The following is a 17917-nucleotide window of genomic DNA, read 5'->3' as shown; positions in this document are numbered from 1 at the left end:
TGACATGCTACCACAGTGAGTTTTGTTTTCTGCTTACTTGCAGGAATCACACGGTTAAGTGAAGCATGTTGTTCCCTCAGAGTCGCACCAAAATGCAAGTATGGCATTCTCCTCTCCACCTAAAAGGCAAAGTAGTGGATATATTATTTCTTATGGATATTCTTGCATTATGGACACACTCAATCTGACAACATGATGTAGCCTACATAAACCCTACAGCGGAAATCTTGGGAAAAGTTCAGTCTGCCTTTAAGGTAGGCTACGGGAATGGACAATGTGTGGACGGCATTTTTTTTTTTTTATAAATGGACAAAACAACATTCTTTTGGGTTAGGCCTTATAGATGACCATGCTTTCTTTCTATAAGCAGCCTTGTGTACATATTGCGTTTTTTGTAAATATTTGAATTTGACCTTTTCATATTCAGCTTTTAATGCAAACTTTGAATCGCATCTTACATGGCTGTGTTGGTACCAACATTCAGATTGTGTTGCAATTTGCTGTAAACCACCAGTTAGCCCAGGACATATATTAATGCTATGAAGTCTGCATGATATGAAATCATTGTGAATCTTATGTAATGTAATGAAAGATATTTATTTTTCTAATTTGAACATGTATGTGAACATCTAGTGTATATCCTTTTATAAATAAATTATGAATCAGAAAATAGATCACTAAGATTCCATTATTTTTCAGTCTTTCATTATTAGACAGATCAGACCCACAAGAGGAAGGCAAACAGCGAGTAATTTGTGTAAAACTAATTTCAAATCCATGCCGACTAAATTAGTCCAATACACTTTGTCACACTGTATAAATTAGATTATAAACTTTTGGTGCTGAACGGTGGAAAAAAGTGTAGAACCAGACTATAGGTTGTCTTGCCACACACTCCATTAACTTTATAAAAATGTCATAGTAATGAATGTAGGCGTATTTATTTGGCCGGAGGCTTATTTTAGGAAATTAAACGGAGATCTGATATCTGAATTTGAGTGAGATCAGATGTGTTGTTTGAAATTGAAAAGACAATTGTTTTGAGAATCAGTTCAAATCAACCCCCTCAGCATGTTTAGGCCCTGGGATAAACCTATCCTTATCCACTTATAGGCCCTCAAAATCGACGGCAGGAAGAAAAAAAACATTATCATTATTTTTTTTTATAAAACGTATAACAACCTAGGTGTGTTCAAGTATTTGTCGTTGGAATTTAAACCATTGTGATTTGCTATGAGGCGAGTCAATCACTCGCGCTGTCCGTGGTGCTGAAACCAATCGTCGGTCCTCTGCAGGGTCGAGCTGAGGGCGTCAGTCCGCTAAAACCTGAGCTCTGACAAAGTCCCGCATCTCTCTTATATCTGCTACATTTCTGTGGACAAACGGAGCAATGACTGGAGATTGAGACGGTATTATTATTTAGTCAATGTGATAAACTACTAGATCTTGGTCATCAAACGCGCACAGCCTAGAGGGAACAATGATCCTGAATCCACCCATGATGTGATTTTTTCCTCTCCATTATAACGATAAAAACGACAAGATCAAATTTGGTCTCACTTAGGCTAAGATATGGCGAGTGTCACACCTTGCCATATCCAATTGACGCCCATGTAATCCTTTATATAAATCCCGAGTCCTCAGAGAGACAGAATTATAAGATTCAGCATTTAATTTCTCACCAATTGATGATATATCTCTATGGTTAATTAGCAGCTAGTATTACTCAGTGTTGATTTTATGGAACTAGGTTTTGTAACCAACTGTCCCTCTTTGCAAGTCAGATATTGCGCCAGTGTTGGCACACAAGTGCTCTTGTTTTTGTGGTGTATGGAGAACTTCTGGCGGCGTGCTTTAGTAGAGCCGGTCTGCATTGCGTCGAAACCCTCCTCCTCCTCCTCCACCTCCTCCTCCTCCTCGTGCCCTCCCCTCCCCTCTCCTCTCCTCTCTCCTCCTTCACCTCCTCTGTACTTGCATGTAAAATACATAACATCATGCTTGACATTGTTGAGAAATCATGCGGTCCTCCATGCTATAATTGGTTCTCTCTTACTTATCCACCTCCATTCTCTGTTCTCTTGTCCGCAGCCGAGCCGAGCTGAAGCACATTCTGCCCGTCATCTTGTCTACTCGCAAAAAGCAGCAAATTTCTGCTGATGCAGTAATGTCTGGAAATGTCAAGGGCTCGCTTATTGCCCCTTAATGTATCTCCCCCCTGAATTGCAGCACAAGAATTTCTCCTGCGGTATACTGTAAGCCATTCACACCGCCGTGCCGCCGCGCAAGCAACTACCGACGCTGCAGCTTTGCTATTCCCTTTTTTCCGCTCCTTTTCATCAAGCTCTCCTCATCATTATCAGCATCTGATTTTCATCTTGTCTCATTCCAGACTGCTTCACGGTGTAGAGAAGTTACAGCCTATTTGGGGGGATAATTTCATTCTGACGGACACTGTCAGGATGTTAGGATGGTGATCAGCACAGAAAAGCTCTAGTCTCTTTTTTTTGTGGGTGCAATGTAAAGTGTTAATGCCACATGACAACCAAGGGTGCCCCATCGTTGGATGACTTTACTCGGGGATAAGACGCATTCAAGACCTTTCAAGATCAACCCACGGTAAGCCTCGAAACTGCTGACTTAACAGCAGATATCGCCTATAGGCTATTGTTATCGACAGCTATTGTTAATATAAGGATATTCTGCTGTATTCTTTTGATATTTCGCACCTTTTGTCGGGCAATTAGGCCTATAGGCTACATGCATGTAGAGACATCAGTTGGTATAATATCTGTATCAAATCTTATGCGTCACACCACAGTTTACTCTGGTGAAATTGGCAAAATTATTGTCAAGCCCCTTTATGACAAAGAATTATAGTTATTCTATGACAAATCTTAAGGATATTATACAGATATCACAGCAAAACTACAAATCCCTATAGGAATATCATAGGAATGTAACGGGGGTATTACGGTGACACATAGGAGATAAAAAAAAAAAATAAGTTCGTGATAAGATCATCTCATCACTGAGCGCCACATACACATAAGTCTCTATAGGAATATTATAGGAATATTATAGGCTACCATAAATGATACCATTGGGTACGATAAGGTCGCTATAAACGCACTACTGAGTACCACAGTTCTTGTATTATAGAAATATCAAGTGATTTTTCCTAAGCTGCTAGAGGTAGTCTTGTTTTTTTCCCTTTGGAATTGGATAATTGCACTGATAGTAAGCTGAGGACAGTGAGTAAATAAATAAATAAACTGCAGAAATCGCTGAGCCAGCATATATCTGGGCTGTTCGATCCCATTATTTCTTTTTTTTTTTCCCTCTCTCTCTCTCTCTCTCTCTCTCTCTCTCTCTCTCTCTCTGACTGGGTGACAGAGGCAGCAGCAGCAGCAGATGCATTGGAGAGCAGCAATGGTCGAGTCAGCGAGAACCGCAGTGGAGCCGCACTGAGGCAAAGCAACCAACCAGCCCCTCGCATCTGGGGACTTCTTCAACATTTTAGGGGGTGTGGGAAGCTGAGGAGTGGAAATTTTACCCCAAAACGCTGAATGCCTGCTCAGTCAGACTAGCCGGAATCCCAACACAACTCCTCCTCCTCCTCCTCCTCCTCTTCCTCACCTCCTCCTCCTCTTCCCAAAATGACTGTTGTAGCAGGAGATAACATGGACGAGACCTCGGCCGTCCCGGGCCACCCACAGGACACCTACCCCCCGGATCACGACGACCATGAATGCTGCGAGAGGGTGGTCATCAACATAGCCGGCCTCCGGTTCGAGACGCAGCTAAAAACCCTCTCCCAGTTTCCAGAGACTTTGCTGGGCAACCCCAAAAAGAGGATGCGCTACTTTGACCCTCTGAGAAACGAGTACTTCTTCGACAGAAACCGCCCCAGCTTCGACGCCATCCTGTACTACTACCAGTCTGGGGGCAGGCTGAGAAGGCCGGTGAACGTCCCTTTGGATATGTTCTCGGAAGAAATTAAGTTTTACGAGCTGGGAGTGGAGGCGATGGAGAAGTTCCGCGAGGATGAGGGCTTCATCAGGGAGGAAGAGCGCCCTTTGCCCGAGAGGGAGTTCCAGCGTCAGATCTGGCTCCTCTTTGAGCATCCAGAAAGCTCAGGCCCGGCGAGAGGGATTGCCATAGTGTCTGTGATGGTGATTCTGATTTCAATAGTCATATTTTGTTTAGAGACTTTGCCGGAGCTGAAGGAGGACCCGGGGGGCCGGATAGAGACCGTGGGGAATATTACTTTTTATTACAAGCCAAATATCCTCACAGACCCCTTCTTCATCATCGAGACCCTCTGTATAATCTGGTTCTCCTTTGAGTTGATAGTGCGCTTTCTGGCGTGCCCAAGCAAACCGGCCTTCTTCAAGAACATGATGAACACTATCGACATAGTGGCCATCATCCCTTACTTCATTACATTAGGCACCGAGCTGGCTGAAGACCCAGACAATGAGGGGGTGGGGGAGCAGGCAACATCTCTGGCCATACTCAGGGTGATCCGTCTGGTCAGGGTGTTCAGGATCTTCAAGCTGTCACGACACTCCAAAGGACTGCAGATTTTGGGGCAGACCCTCAAGGCCAGTATGCGAGAGCTTGGATTGCTGATCTTCTTTCTGTTCATCGGAGTCATCTTGTTCTCCAGCGCCGTGTACTTTGCCGAAGCCGAGGAGCAAGGATCCTACTTTGGCAGCATCCCGGACGCCTTTTGGTGGGCTGTTGTGTCTATGACAACTGTGGGCTATGGGGACATGGTCCCGGTCACTATAGGAGGCAAGATTGTGGGTTCTCTGTGCGCCATCGCCGGAGTGTTGACAATTGCGCTCCCAGTGCCTGTCATTGTGTCCAACTTCAACTACTTCTACCACAGGGAGACCGAGGGAGAAGAGCAGGCCCAGCTGCTCAATGTCAGCAATCCCAACATCCCCTCTGAAACCAACTCCAGCCGCCGTAGCTCATCGACCGTCAGCAAGTCAGAGTACATGGAGATTGATGGAGACATAAACAATAGCATCGACAACTTTAGGGAGGCAAACCTCAGAACTGGCAATTGCACTATAGCCAACCAAAACTGTGTAAATAAAAGCAAGCTGCTCACAGATGTGTAAAGTCCAGTTAGGAACCATGGGATCTCTATGAGACTGTCATATGAGGAGTAGACCATCAGTTAGGAATGCTTCATTTACCTCCCCAAAGCGCTCTATGGCATTAGGCCTACAACCATGCTCAGCTATATAGAAAGGAAACAGAAAAAACAAAGCTGATAGAGTATATGACAGGTAGATAGAATAATTAATTCTTGTGATCCTACAAATATATAGATATATCGAAAACGAAAACATCAATTATTACGCATATATGCGGCGCCCTGGAAGACACAGAGCACCACGATGACTGTCTTGTCAGACGACGGCGTGATAATTAAAATGTTATGCATGGAGTACAGATAACATTTCAGCAAGTTGCACAATGCATCAGAAAAGTCTGCGGAGACACGCAAGCATCTGCAGACCAGTGGTCGGCGCCGAGAGGTTAGGCGACCCCCCCTCCTTCCCCCCTTCTCTCCTCCCCCCCCCCCCTACAAAGGATCTACTATTCAGCAAAGCACCTTATAGGAAAAAGACTGATCTCTCTCGTTTGGATGTAAAGAGATGGTGATCTACTCGCTTCACGGACATCCGCAATGCTGCTATTTTCCAGCAGATGCTGTAATTATGATATCACCAAGTGATTCAATGCCATGCCCTTTAGATGCAACACAGCACAATGATAAAACGAGCTTCACATGAGCATGTTTAGAGACTTTCCATTTTGATATTGGCATGCATGAGACATATCTCATATAATGGAAAAGATGTTCTTTTGGATACCCGCCTCCATCCCCCCTTCTCATCTGTTTTCACACTGAGTGCACTGGATAGTTTTTAATTTGAAATGCTAATCATTTAGAAGTATAGGAATTGAATGTTAAATCTTAAGGGAACAGTACATAAATGAGATCATAGCATGAAAAAGTAATCTGCATTATGGTCTATTGACTAAGGTACTTTTGTATCCTGGTATATTTAATGCATGACATCAGTATACAGCTTGTTGCAATTCAGGCACTTTGCAGTGCCCTATTGTCAGGGAAACTAAGGAACTCAAATTCTGGATGTTTCTGAAATGTGACAAAATATATCCAAACCCACCTCGGGGATGCAGAGTTTCTAATTTAAAAAGTAGTCAAAGAAGCTGAAGAAATATTATCAAAAATGCATATAATCATAATAAGCACCAATTACAGTATTACGTCAATAGCGCAGTGCATGGACCTTCTTTGAACAAGAAAAGTTAACATATTATTAGTCATGCTTCCATTTCAACTCAAAATTTTAGTACGTGTTGGTTCTGAAACCACCGAAAATAATCTATACCAAAATTCTCTTCATATTGCAAAGAATTGTTTTGACATTAGTTGCTAGTGCCTTTACCCCTCTCACCAACAGGACCAGTGAAAGTGCCTCTGTGTACAATGGATTTCATGGAGTTGAGCAGAGCTGGTATAGTTCCTGTTTTCTTACTGTTATGCTGTCGATGATGATGTTAATGATGATGATGGCGAGCCTGATGATCAAGGTTGAAACAGCGAGAGAATGTGATAGAAAAAGTGGTGATCCATGGCTGTCACGCATAACCCAACTTTCATGCTGTCACGCACTTACTTATGCCCTTAAGCAACAACGTATTGTACTTTGCATTTCCACCAGTCCAAATCAGAAGGGAATATGCATTGTTTTAAGTCTATTTCGCTTCTGTTTTAGTTTTGTTTTGTTGTGCACCATGCATCCTTTCAGGGTCTCTACCTCAGTGAGGTCATTGCAAACTTGCTGCAGAGCTGCAAGCTTCAATGCAGGGCTTCCTTTACCATAATGCAAAATGGAACCTTAGGTGTAAACTGCAGTCGTGCAATACTGAACATGAGAGTAGTCCCAAAGCATAGCCTTTACACAAGCACTTAGGACAAATAGTGTACCGCAACCCCACTCCTAAACCTTTCCCCCTCGAAGCTACGCACAATCAAAACATGCATTTGTAGAGCATAGTTTGTAGAGATTGCCTGACTCTCCTAACAGGATGGGATTGACTGTTTCGTGTGTTAGTTTCTTTGAAGCAATGGCCTCTAAAAGTTACCGCTGTGTCATAGAAACAGGCCTGAATGTGTTGTTAATATACATCTTTCTAGAAAAGAAGGTGGAAAAGTTTGATATAGTTTATAAATCTGTCATATTGCAATCCTTGGGCATTATGATGCACACCAAGTGCAGTCACTCTTTTTGCACAGTTATTTTGTTCAGTTGCTTAAACCATTTTGCTAGTTAGATATTTCGTTTATCACTATGCTTGCTTATACATTCTGAGTAGTGGATGGTTACTCAGCATGTTGGTCCAGATAGACCAACTGCAGATAGGAGAGAAAGCATAATGACACTACTTGAAAATCTCCAGCTACTGTACATCACTTTACACTCAGTATTGAGATGAATTCATCCAAATGATAGTAAGATGTTAGATAGAAAAGTACTGTACGCTCTTTTTTTTCTTATTTAGAGCTCTGCTTACAAAGCCCTGTAAAAAAGCTCCAATGCAGCGCTACTTGAATGTCATATTTGTTTCTGTTGGTGCAGTGGCTATACCCTTTGTGGTGCTAGTACAGGACCACCATTGTTGTCCTGTTACCATCACACATTATCTAGTGAAGCAAGCCTGCGTAAATAGTTTGGACAAGATCTTTTTGATTCTATGAATCTAGTTCCTAATTGTTTTGTTATTGCTAGCTGGTTGGTTGGTGTAGGGTACCATGTGTCCTTTTTATTTGGTACTGATCTTTGTACTGTATTGCTGAAGACTTAGAGTGTCTGCCTCAGGCTAGGTGAATATTCAAGAGCCTTCCTAGATGTCAGTGACTTATTATGAGTGCAAAAAAGATACACTTCTGTGTCAGGGATCCTCAACTTCTATAGGGTTTCTCATAAAGAGGGGCATCAAATCTACAGACACCAAGAACACCCCAATACCACATATTATAATAGTATATGTATAAAGATCAAAGGAAAGTATAGCAAACGGTCGCATACATGCAGCTAACTATCAGGTAATTGATATGTTTGCAATCACGAGTTTCTCTTTTGACCGATGCTTATAAGACGAGTGGTGATGTGTGTCCTGCATGAAACAGTTCAAAGTGAGGCTTAGAGAATACATACGATACCCCTCACATTACCAGTGCTGTTGCTACTCTTGCTGTGAGGGCATCTATGTACGGTGCTATGCATTCAAATACCCAACAGAACATGCATTCTTACAGCAATAGAATAACAGATACCTGTTTCTTAGACGCTTTTTGTAAAATAGGAAAAACAAATCTATTTTGAATGACACAGAAACTGCGATCACTTGACAGATATTCACAACAGAGGGCTGTTTATGTACCAACCTCTTACCTTCTATTCTGTGATTTTGTAAGGTCAGTGGGGTCAAAGGTAGAGAGGTCAACATCTGCCCTCACAGTGTGCTGAGAGAAACCCATGAAAAAGCCAAATATAGGCACAGTAATAGTGGCAGCCCCCATTAACTTCCCGGGTCTAACTAGAGTTGTTTTCCAGTCAGGAACCAAGGTTGATGAAGGGGCTAGGCGAACCTATAGCACAGTCCCAAAGGAATAGCCCATAATGCACTTAGAGGATGCTATCATCAACCCACTGGACTGAACGGTTGTGTGCTGCTAGAATAGCGAGGGAGAGTCAGAGAAGGTGCCTATATTGTTTTTACATATTTTTGCATTTGTTTAGCCTAATGTTTCAGACGTTGCGCTTCTCTAAACGAAAACATGAGTGAGAAGGTCTAAAAAATGAAGACATTAACCTAATTAAACTATAAGAAAAACTATTCTATAAATGTATTAAGAACACAATGCCATTTTAGCTACAGTAAAATAGAAAAAAAGCAACTACTATATATTGCAATTATGAAAACCAATGAATCAATTTTAATGTGCTCCTTGTGTGTCCTATTTTTTTTTCTGTGGCACTGTAATATGACTGATTGTTTTAGGAAGAACATGCCATATACTGAAGTATCAAAGACTCAATGTGTTCCTTTGGCAAGCCATGATAATGAAACTATTATGATCAATTACTATACACTAAATGATATGGACAACAAGTGTATTATCATAAAGATGTATGGTTTGTCTTTTTTGTTTCAAGAAAAAAGATGATTCATTCAAACACCATGTTAACATTTTCCAAAACTCCACTGCTGAACCTACTGCTAATGTATAGATACATATCTCTACAGCAACCTACTGATCGCAAAAACTGCATGGTCAATGGAAGACTGCATGAGCTTTGCCTTTCAAACTGTGGATCAACTATAATATGGTTGCATCATTTAAAAACCCTTGCTTTCATCTGCACCAAGGCTTTTACAAGGCCCTGTTCAGAACTTGTTGTAAAATGTGTCCTCTGCTGGATTCCCAAAAGCACCGTAGCGCCGATCTCAGCGCTAGGATGGCGTTGGGAATCCGAGCCATATTCAACGTCTGTATGTGATGTACAGGTTCTGCTTGCTAGGCTCTGAATGTGAACAAGGACATTAAGGGCTAGTTTCTCATAAGTTATCCCTATCCTAGGACTGAAATGCTCTTTCGGAGGAGATTGTCCATTCGTAGGAGTCTCTTGTCTCAGTCTAGACTGTGGTGATACTGTATTGTGGGAAACATGCTTATGATGTCTAAACAGGGCCTGTGCCACACACCCTCCTCTATACTATATTGGTTTTAAGGCATTCTTGTTTGCTAAAGGTCTTGACAAGAGTTTGCAACTCAGACGGACTGATTTCTGCCTGCTGTGGCGGCACTGAACAGAATCAGATATTGGGATATTGTGTACCTCACTCACCACAAGCCTCCCTACAGTCAGCCTAATGATGAAAGGCGACCATTGATGAGAAGATCTTGTTTGAGCTAGTAATATAATGACAAAAGTGTGATTGATATGAGTTTGTCTTTCTGTCAAGAATGCACATTTGACCAAGTGCACTAGTAGGGAAGCTGGCCCATTTCGGAGCAGCTCAGAAACACAAAAGGACTGTTGAACTCCTGCTCTTCTTTTCATCCACAAGCATACCAAACTCTCTGATGTGTTATCCAGTCATCATCCTCATGTTGTGTTTACCAAGGATTATGCTACAATGTGTTCAGTTTGTCAGATGATGACAAAGGCATGGTCTGTGATCTATGCAAGGGTATTTATTTTTTCTTATATCACTTATGATTTCATCTTACATTAACTTCAATAAATTTTTAAGGATCTGCTGGTGTATGTTCATTTGGGTTTGGGTTGGGGGTGTCAGAACATGGTGTCTGCATGCCCAACGGTATTATGGGGTTCAAGTTTCAGACTGGGCTGCCATCCAACCGTGACCTTTCAATGTCGCAGTCATTTGGTAATCTGAAGACCCCTATTCCAGACTTGTCGGTGTTATTGCTTTAGTTTCTCAGGCTGTTGCAAACATTTTGTTACACCCCCTAACAATTTGCACATCCCTAACACCTTGCACTGTTCTGCTCCTATGTCGACATAACATGCAGCATTGCAGAATTCCCTCTTAAAAGCCATTTACGAACGAAAAGTGGATGTACATAAAAAACTGAAAGCTACATAAATCAAAGCATTTTGCACAGTAACAGGTCAGGTAAAGTCAAACTGTCTGCTTATCAGGTGGCTCTGTCGCAGCCCGCTGTACTGTACTAACACTAGTAATGTGCTGCAATGCACGGCGTTACAGAACTCAAGGTCTCAATCTAAATGTGTCTTATACTCTCTCTGAAGCCATTAGCAGTGATTCACAGAGCTAAGGTAATGGTTCCACACTAATCCCCTGTCCCAGGAGAGTCGCTCTTATCTCTGTCATTCCCTGGGAGTTGTTACACACCTCTGAGGCCTGAATAGCTACTCATCACTCCCCGCTTCCTCCAGCAGTCACACGTGCAAATGCATAAAACCGGACTACCTCTCATTCTGCGGTGTAATGCGATCGCCGAGCTTCGAATTATAAAAGTTGTGTTCGGAGTGGTTTCGAGATACCGAGCAAGTTTTCACATTCCAAATAACAAAACTATCATGTCCTTTTTACATTTTACCCACTTAAAATGACATGTTCAAAAACCAATCTATTTAGCTTCATACTTTAATTAACGCATTTTGACCGACATGTCAGATGGAACCTCGCTATCCCAAGGTCAAGTAATGCTAACTCCAGTTCTCGCCACCCCTAACATGTAACATAACCCGTGAAACTCCCCGGTCATCAACAAAGACACCTAATCTTAGAAATGTCCAAGGGAAATCCAGTGATGATGGAATCCAAATAAGTGGCGGGCAAGTTTTTTGGGGGGATCTGAAAACGTCTCGTCCCTGCTCCCGTCCTCTGATGCTGTGGAGCTGTAATAGCCGAGGGCTGTGGAGGACATTGGGCAGCAGAGGCTTCACGGTGAATGCTGCAGCTGATCTGTCTCTCTCTCTCTCTGCCTGTCTGTCTGTCTGTCTGTCTGCCTGTCTCTCTCTCTCCCTCCCACTCTCTCTCTCTCTGTCCGCCCTGGGCTCTCTGGGTCTGTATCCCTGCCCTGTGTTTGGGATATGGCGACCTTAACAGAAGTGAGCCTCCTCTTCCTTGTCCTCTGCATTGCCCTCAGGAAATGCAGCACTCCTCACTCTGCAGGCAGCGGCAAGGGTGGGGTGAGCTGGCGCCGGTCCCACTGCTCTTGCTCTCTCTCTCCTCTCTCTCTCTCTCTCTCTCCTCTCGCCTTCCCTCTTTCCTACCCACCTCTTTTTCTCCCTCTTTCTCTCTCCCTGTCTCTTTCCTGGACTCTCACTTTCTCCCCTTCTCTCTCTCTCTCTCTCCCTCTTTCTCGCCTCCTCTCTCCATCTCTCTCGCCTCTCTCCCTCTCTCTCTGACTGACTACAAAGCTCCACTGTACTGTAATAGCACACAGCACCATACAGAATAGCACCTCGCTCATATCACTGCCTTAGTAGAGGCTGTCACGCCTGCTTTCGTCAGCTCTCTCTCTCTCTTTGTCATCTCTCTGTCTCTCTCTCTCACTCATCTAAGTGCAGACCCACCCACACACACACACAGAGTAGATCAACAATGACTTGAGGAAGATCTGTCTCTCTCTCTCTCGGATACTTGCTTGTGTTTGCTTTTTCCACGTACTCCAACACCATTTGTGAAGGTTAAGCTAGGGGGCAGTCTAAATACTGGCCTTTGGATTTTTACATCTTGTTACACTCAGTGGTTGATGTGTACTGGAAGGCCCCTGTCAACACATGCCAACACCCAGCTGTCTGCCTTCCCATGCACAAGGGGGAACATTTAATTGAAACTGTGGTTGAAGCCACTGCCTTGGTAATCCCCGATCCGTCTGTTGGACTAATTGAGGGACTGTCGGTCAGTGGTGCAGCGGGCCTCCTGTGAGTTCATCACCTCTCCCTCCTCTTCCCTCTCTCCTCTCTATCCCTCCACTGCCTGAACACGTCTCCTTGGATGAGGAGGCGTCCGACAGCTGTTAGGCAAAGGTGTTTTTATCAAGGAGTGACTGCTGACAGCCATGCTCGACTGCAAGCGTGCTGTGGCTGCATGTGCTCGCTCCCTCTCTCTTTCTCTCCGTCTTTCTCTCTCTTTCTCATACACAAACACTCTTTCTCATACACGCACGCGCCCGCACACGCACGCACGCACGCACACACACACACAGGATGGCTGTTTTGCCTGAGTCAGGCCTCTGGCTCACTTGATATTCCAGATCGATTTCTTTGAAGACAGACACTCACCCCATATCCCTTTTGTACAAAAATGCCATGCCATTCCTGTTGACGTCATCCAAAAACTTTCTCAAGGGCCTTTTCATTGTGGCCCAATCAGCTGCGCATGCACAGTATCATATAATTACTCTATATCAAATCACAAGTGTCCTCTGGAGTATGCTCTTCTCAAAACAGCAACTGGGTGGTTCTTTACAGCCTTATTGCTGTGCACCAAATCATTGAGACCCCTGCATGTCTGTGCACAGTCCACCTCTAACAGCATCATATAGGGTCTGAATGTTAACAGTGTACAAAATAGCTTTGACAGCAATATTGGATCTCCCATGCTTGAGCCATAGCCCTTGGGTGTAACGGCACCCCGCCCCCAGGCCCAGGCCCACCAACCTCCCTTATCCCCCCATCCCAGAGGCCCTCTCTCTGGCCCACTTCCTCTTTGCATTACCTCCATCAGGCCGGGCTGCTGACACACTTGTTTAATAATTAAGGGCACGTCCATAATTTCCTCGTCCTTGTGGAAGTCCACAAATGGTCTTTGTGAAACTCAGGCCAGTTAAATGTACCTCTTTACCTCAGGCCACTGACAGCCCTACATCACTGTAGTGATACAGCAAAGAAAATATGAGCCAAGGATGGAAAGCGGGGGGGTGAGGGGGTCTGGAGGAGTAAGATGTGGGCAGGATCGCGACGGAACGGAGTTCATTATGAGCGACCGATTCATCTTTCTGTGTCAGTTTGTCCGCTGTCCATCGGAATTGACACGTGCCGTTGCGGTGCACACGTCAGTTATGTAACACAGTGTCAGTCATCACTCTGTGTTTGTGGAGTAATGCATTAATGAGATGGCAGAGTACATTGACAGAACAGGCATCCATGTGTCTGTTAATCCACCATCCATCCATCTGCCCATAGATTGATCCATCCATCCATCCACCCATAAATCGAGTGATCCATTCATCCATCCATCCACCCAATGCCAACAGACTTGTTTCAAGAATTTCTTTGAATCGAGTGTCATTTTCTTGATGCTAGTGGAGGGATCTGCCTGACACTGGTTTCTAGAAAAGTGAAGTGAAATTGCACTTGTGGTGTTATATCACCCCACTGGAATTTTCACTTATTTTAAGATTTTAAGACTGAATGTGAGACTAAATGACTTCTTAGTATAGACATTTTTCCCATCCATCCCTCCCTCCATCCCTCCCTCCAGGTTGTGAGATCTGCATCGGTGTTCCAGTCTGGATGCGTCCTTGTGGCATCAAGCAATGAGAATCTCAGCTTACACACTCCTCCTGTCCAGCATGCAGTGTCAGCGTGCTTGTCTGGGGAGAAAATTCAAAACTTTACATCAACGGACCCAGCGATGTGACCTTCCCGCTTCAATTACATCACCGCGCAGTACTCAAGGAGTCTGGCTAAATACAAAACCACAAAGGATAACGCCACGTGCATGGGGGGGTTTGCTGAGATATACATCCTTTGTACTTGCTGGCCGATACAGTGAGGAGTCTAAACCACCAGCAAAGGTCACTATAATGCTGTAAAGGGTGTGTGAGGACTGTAAAGGGTGTGTAGCACTTGGTATCAGGGCTTTAAATAACAGATAACTCACTGGTGGGAAAGGCAATAATCCTTTAAATGTTATAGATCCAGTCAGTGGACCAAGCACCCTCTGCTACCATCTCCACCTTCATAGCTCAGTCTCATCAGCTCAGCTCGCTGTCTCACCCACAGTGTGAAAGTCATTCATCTAAGGTCTCTCCTCCACCCCGCCGCTCTATTGATTTGGTATCGGCTCTCATACTTCTGTTGGAAAACCTCTGCATTGGGCCGCTTTCGGAGAGAGATATTGGTCTAAACCTTACTAAGAATACCTCTTGTTGCGGCACGGAGGATGTAGCTGTACGCATCAATCTCACTTCCATTTTGATGTTCAGGTTAAATATTGATGACTCAGAAGGATAGTATGACTCATGAACAGCAGTCGTCATGAGTATCAGGGAAACAGCTGAAAGAGTAAAACAAAACAATATTCAGCTCAAGCTGTCTCTCTCCCAGAGGTTACAGGAGAGGACAGAGGCCATAAACAAGCGTCCATGCTGCGCTACATACAGACCCTATAGAGCCATTACATACTGTATGATGATGGAGCAGCATGCCAGTTTTCCTGGCCAGGGCACATTAACTGGACTGCTGGTGGGATTTACAGTAAAGGCTTGTGTGGGTCAGTTGAGAGTTGTGCACACTGCAAAAAATATCCATCTTAACAAGTCATTTAATCTAGTATTTAGCCTCATCTAAATATTGTTTTTTGTAAAAACAAGAGGGAAAATGTGCCAGTGAGATGAAATGATTTCACATGTTTCCGATGACAATTCAATTTTCTTGAATCAAGAAAAGTCTTTTTTTTTTATATTACTGGAGGGATCTGCTATTTGCATTAAGTGGCATCAAGGAGGACAAAACTGAAATGAAACTGCACTGGAGACAAGTTGTATTATCTCGCCCCTCTGGCAGAAATTTTAACTTATTTTAAGATTTTAAGGCTGAATATGAGACTACATGATTTGTTAATATGGACATTTTTTGCAGTGCAGGCAGCTAGGCAGACAGGACCAATGCCTCCACTGGTGATAGAGGCTGTCAAAGGCTGACAAATGGAGAGAGTGCTTTTTGCTGAGAGCAATCCCAACAGGTTTCCCATGCAGGCAGCCAGACCAGGACCAGGTAATTATATATATGTCATGGACCATCATATGGTAAAACATGTTCAAGTAAAAAGTAAAATGTAATTGTTTTTGGAATGAAGAAAAGAATGCCTATTTTCTCACTGACATCCATGTAGGTTTGAAATCATACAATGGGAATTTTATCAGATTTCAAGACCCCAGGAGCCGTGAAACGTACTCGACACACAAATAACCAGGTAAACATTCAGTTCAAGTGAGATAAAGCAAAACACCAAAATAGATTATGGAGCTCCCCACAGTGAAGGACAGCCGGCTCAGGCAGCCACTGCAGCTTGTGTGCCCTCTCCACATGCCTCTCTGTAGCTGCAGTCCTTGAGGAAAGCAAGATTTCAGCAGTTTAAGAGCCTGCTCCTCAACTCCCGAGAAGACAGCTGTGTGATGCAGCAAAAAATCTGAGCTTTTCTGCTTGTCCTGATGTTACATCAGACCTGGGTCAAATAGTATTTGCAAATACTTTTTATGTTTTGTTTCAGCTTGTCTAAATGCCAAATAGTTGGGTTTTCAAAGCATTTCAAAGCCAATTTGGTTTGCTCTTCTGTGATTGACAACTCACTTGACACTATCTAAATTCTGATGCAGTAAACCCCAAAATCTTGTACTCCAATTAGGTTATAAAAGAATCATTTATAATTACAGTTTGACCCAGGTCTGTGTAACATACAGCACCTACTACCACTAAAGGTGATTAATCACTATAAACATTATCCTCTCTTGCTCCATCATTCATTCTCATTCCCCTGTCTTCCCTCCCTCTTCACACAGCATGAGCCCATATGGTAATGAGCATGAATATGAAGTTTCAGCAAAGCAAGCAAATCAATAAACTAATCGTTCGTTTTAGGCAACACTGTCTGTCACAGAGCACTTAACAATTAAGTCCAGCATGCTTTTAGGCAAATTCTTTGCCAGTGTTTTCCATAAAATCATCCACTAAAGCAAAAAAACCCCCCAAAAAACCCATCTCCAGCTCAAACATTGGAGCTGTTGATATTTCTCATTACAGGGGCTCTATGCTTGTTTCTATACAGCTGTGTAAAAACAGCTTATCCTTAAATATGTCAGGCATATACTGTCAGAAAGAGCTCTCCAGCATCTGTTTAAGTGTTACACTGCACAGTGTGTGTGCGTGCATGTATGCAGTGTGGGAGTGTGTGTTGGTCCGGGAACACTCTCAGCAGAGCTTTCCCCCCTCTATGTTGCTGCTGACTCATTGTCACTGCCCCAGAATCTGCTGCCTGTCTGCATTATTCACACACTCACCTTCCTCTGCTACTGCCTCCTCAGCACCTGAGCATGGCACTGGGAGCTGGAAGCAGAGAGCAGCTCCAGCCCAACTCCAGTCACCCGGGCTGGGTTCCTCCCTAATGGCACCCTGGGGGGTAGGGGGTCGGGGGGGTGTTACTCCCAGACGACCAGTGACAGCAGTGGTAATACTGGATTGCTTTCCGATCATAGTTTATGTATTGCATGTACAAAAAATGACATTCCAAATTCTATATGTATCAGTGCAAAGTTGTCAGTCCTGCACAAACCAAACCGATGTGGAAAAATATGGAAAAGATGATGCCTGACTCAGATGTGACCAGTTTATTTCGAGCCCTAAAGTAGTGATGCCACTGTATGAGCATCGACTCTGCTCCTCCCTGTGTCTGTCAGAAGTCCTACAGGACAAAAAGCGTCTCTCCCGCTGCAGGTACCGACTGCTGCATTGGCCTGGAACAGAGTGCAGCGCTGCAAGCTGGAGGGTTACGTTATGCACGCATGCTGCACTCACATAATCCAGTACCAATACACGCTCTACTGATACTGATAAGACTAATCTACTATAGACATGTGGCATTAAAAAATTTGATATATCAATCTTATCTGAATCAGCATTTGATATTTGAGCCTACCGGACAAATACTTACAACTAAGGCAATTGCTGTTGAAGGGCAAAAACAAGCAAGATACTGTATAGCTGAAACACTGTAGCAGCAGGGTATCATTCTCTGTAACCTTGTGTGTACTATACAGGAGTTTGACTGCAGAGCTTCATCACTGACAGGGAGGTTATCTGCCCCCTAGTGGAAGAAATTCAAATGACAACCTGAGCATTAGAGAACTTGGAGTGACCTACTGAAATAGTGATTTGTACAATAAGCTTACTTTGGTGTTATATATGGTGGCAAGTAGCTAGTTAAAAGTACAAATATTTATTATGGCACAAGTTATAATAAGGGTGATGGAAACACAAGAGGAGACAAAAGAGCCTAACACAAGCACTGAGTTTTC

General features: G+C 43.6%; 1 protein-coding gene across 1 annotated transcript; it reads left to right on the top strand.

Moving 5' to 3' along the window:
* The first annotated feature begins 3656 nt into the window (after window positions 1-3656).
* kcna1a (potassium voltage-gated channel, shaker-related subfamily, member 1a) lies at window positions 3657-5132 on the top strand. The gene has a single exon (XM_071897470.2). The coding sequence runs from the start codon at window positions 3657-3659 to the stop codon at window positions 5130-5132; it is 1476 nt and encodes a 491-aa protein (XP_071753571.1).
* Window positions 5133-17917: the final 12785 nt, after the last annotated feature.

Source organism: Centroberyx gerrardi, chromosome 4, assembly GCF_048128805.1.
Source record: "Centroberyx gerrardi isolate f3 chromosome 4, fCenGer3.hap1.cur.20231027, whole genome shotgun sequence".
Lineage (NCBI taxonomy): Eukaryota > Metazoa > Chordata > Actinopteri > Beryciformes > Berycidae > Centroberyx > Centroberyx gerrardi.
This window is presented reverse-complemented; position numbering and strand designations above follow the sequence as displayed.

Bases quoted from the DNA above. Each gene is read 5' to 3' on its own strand.
- kcna1a (XM_071897470.2), top strand. From the start codon at position 3,657: ATGACTGTTGTAGCAGGAGATAACATGGACGAGACCTCGGCCGTCCCG.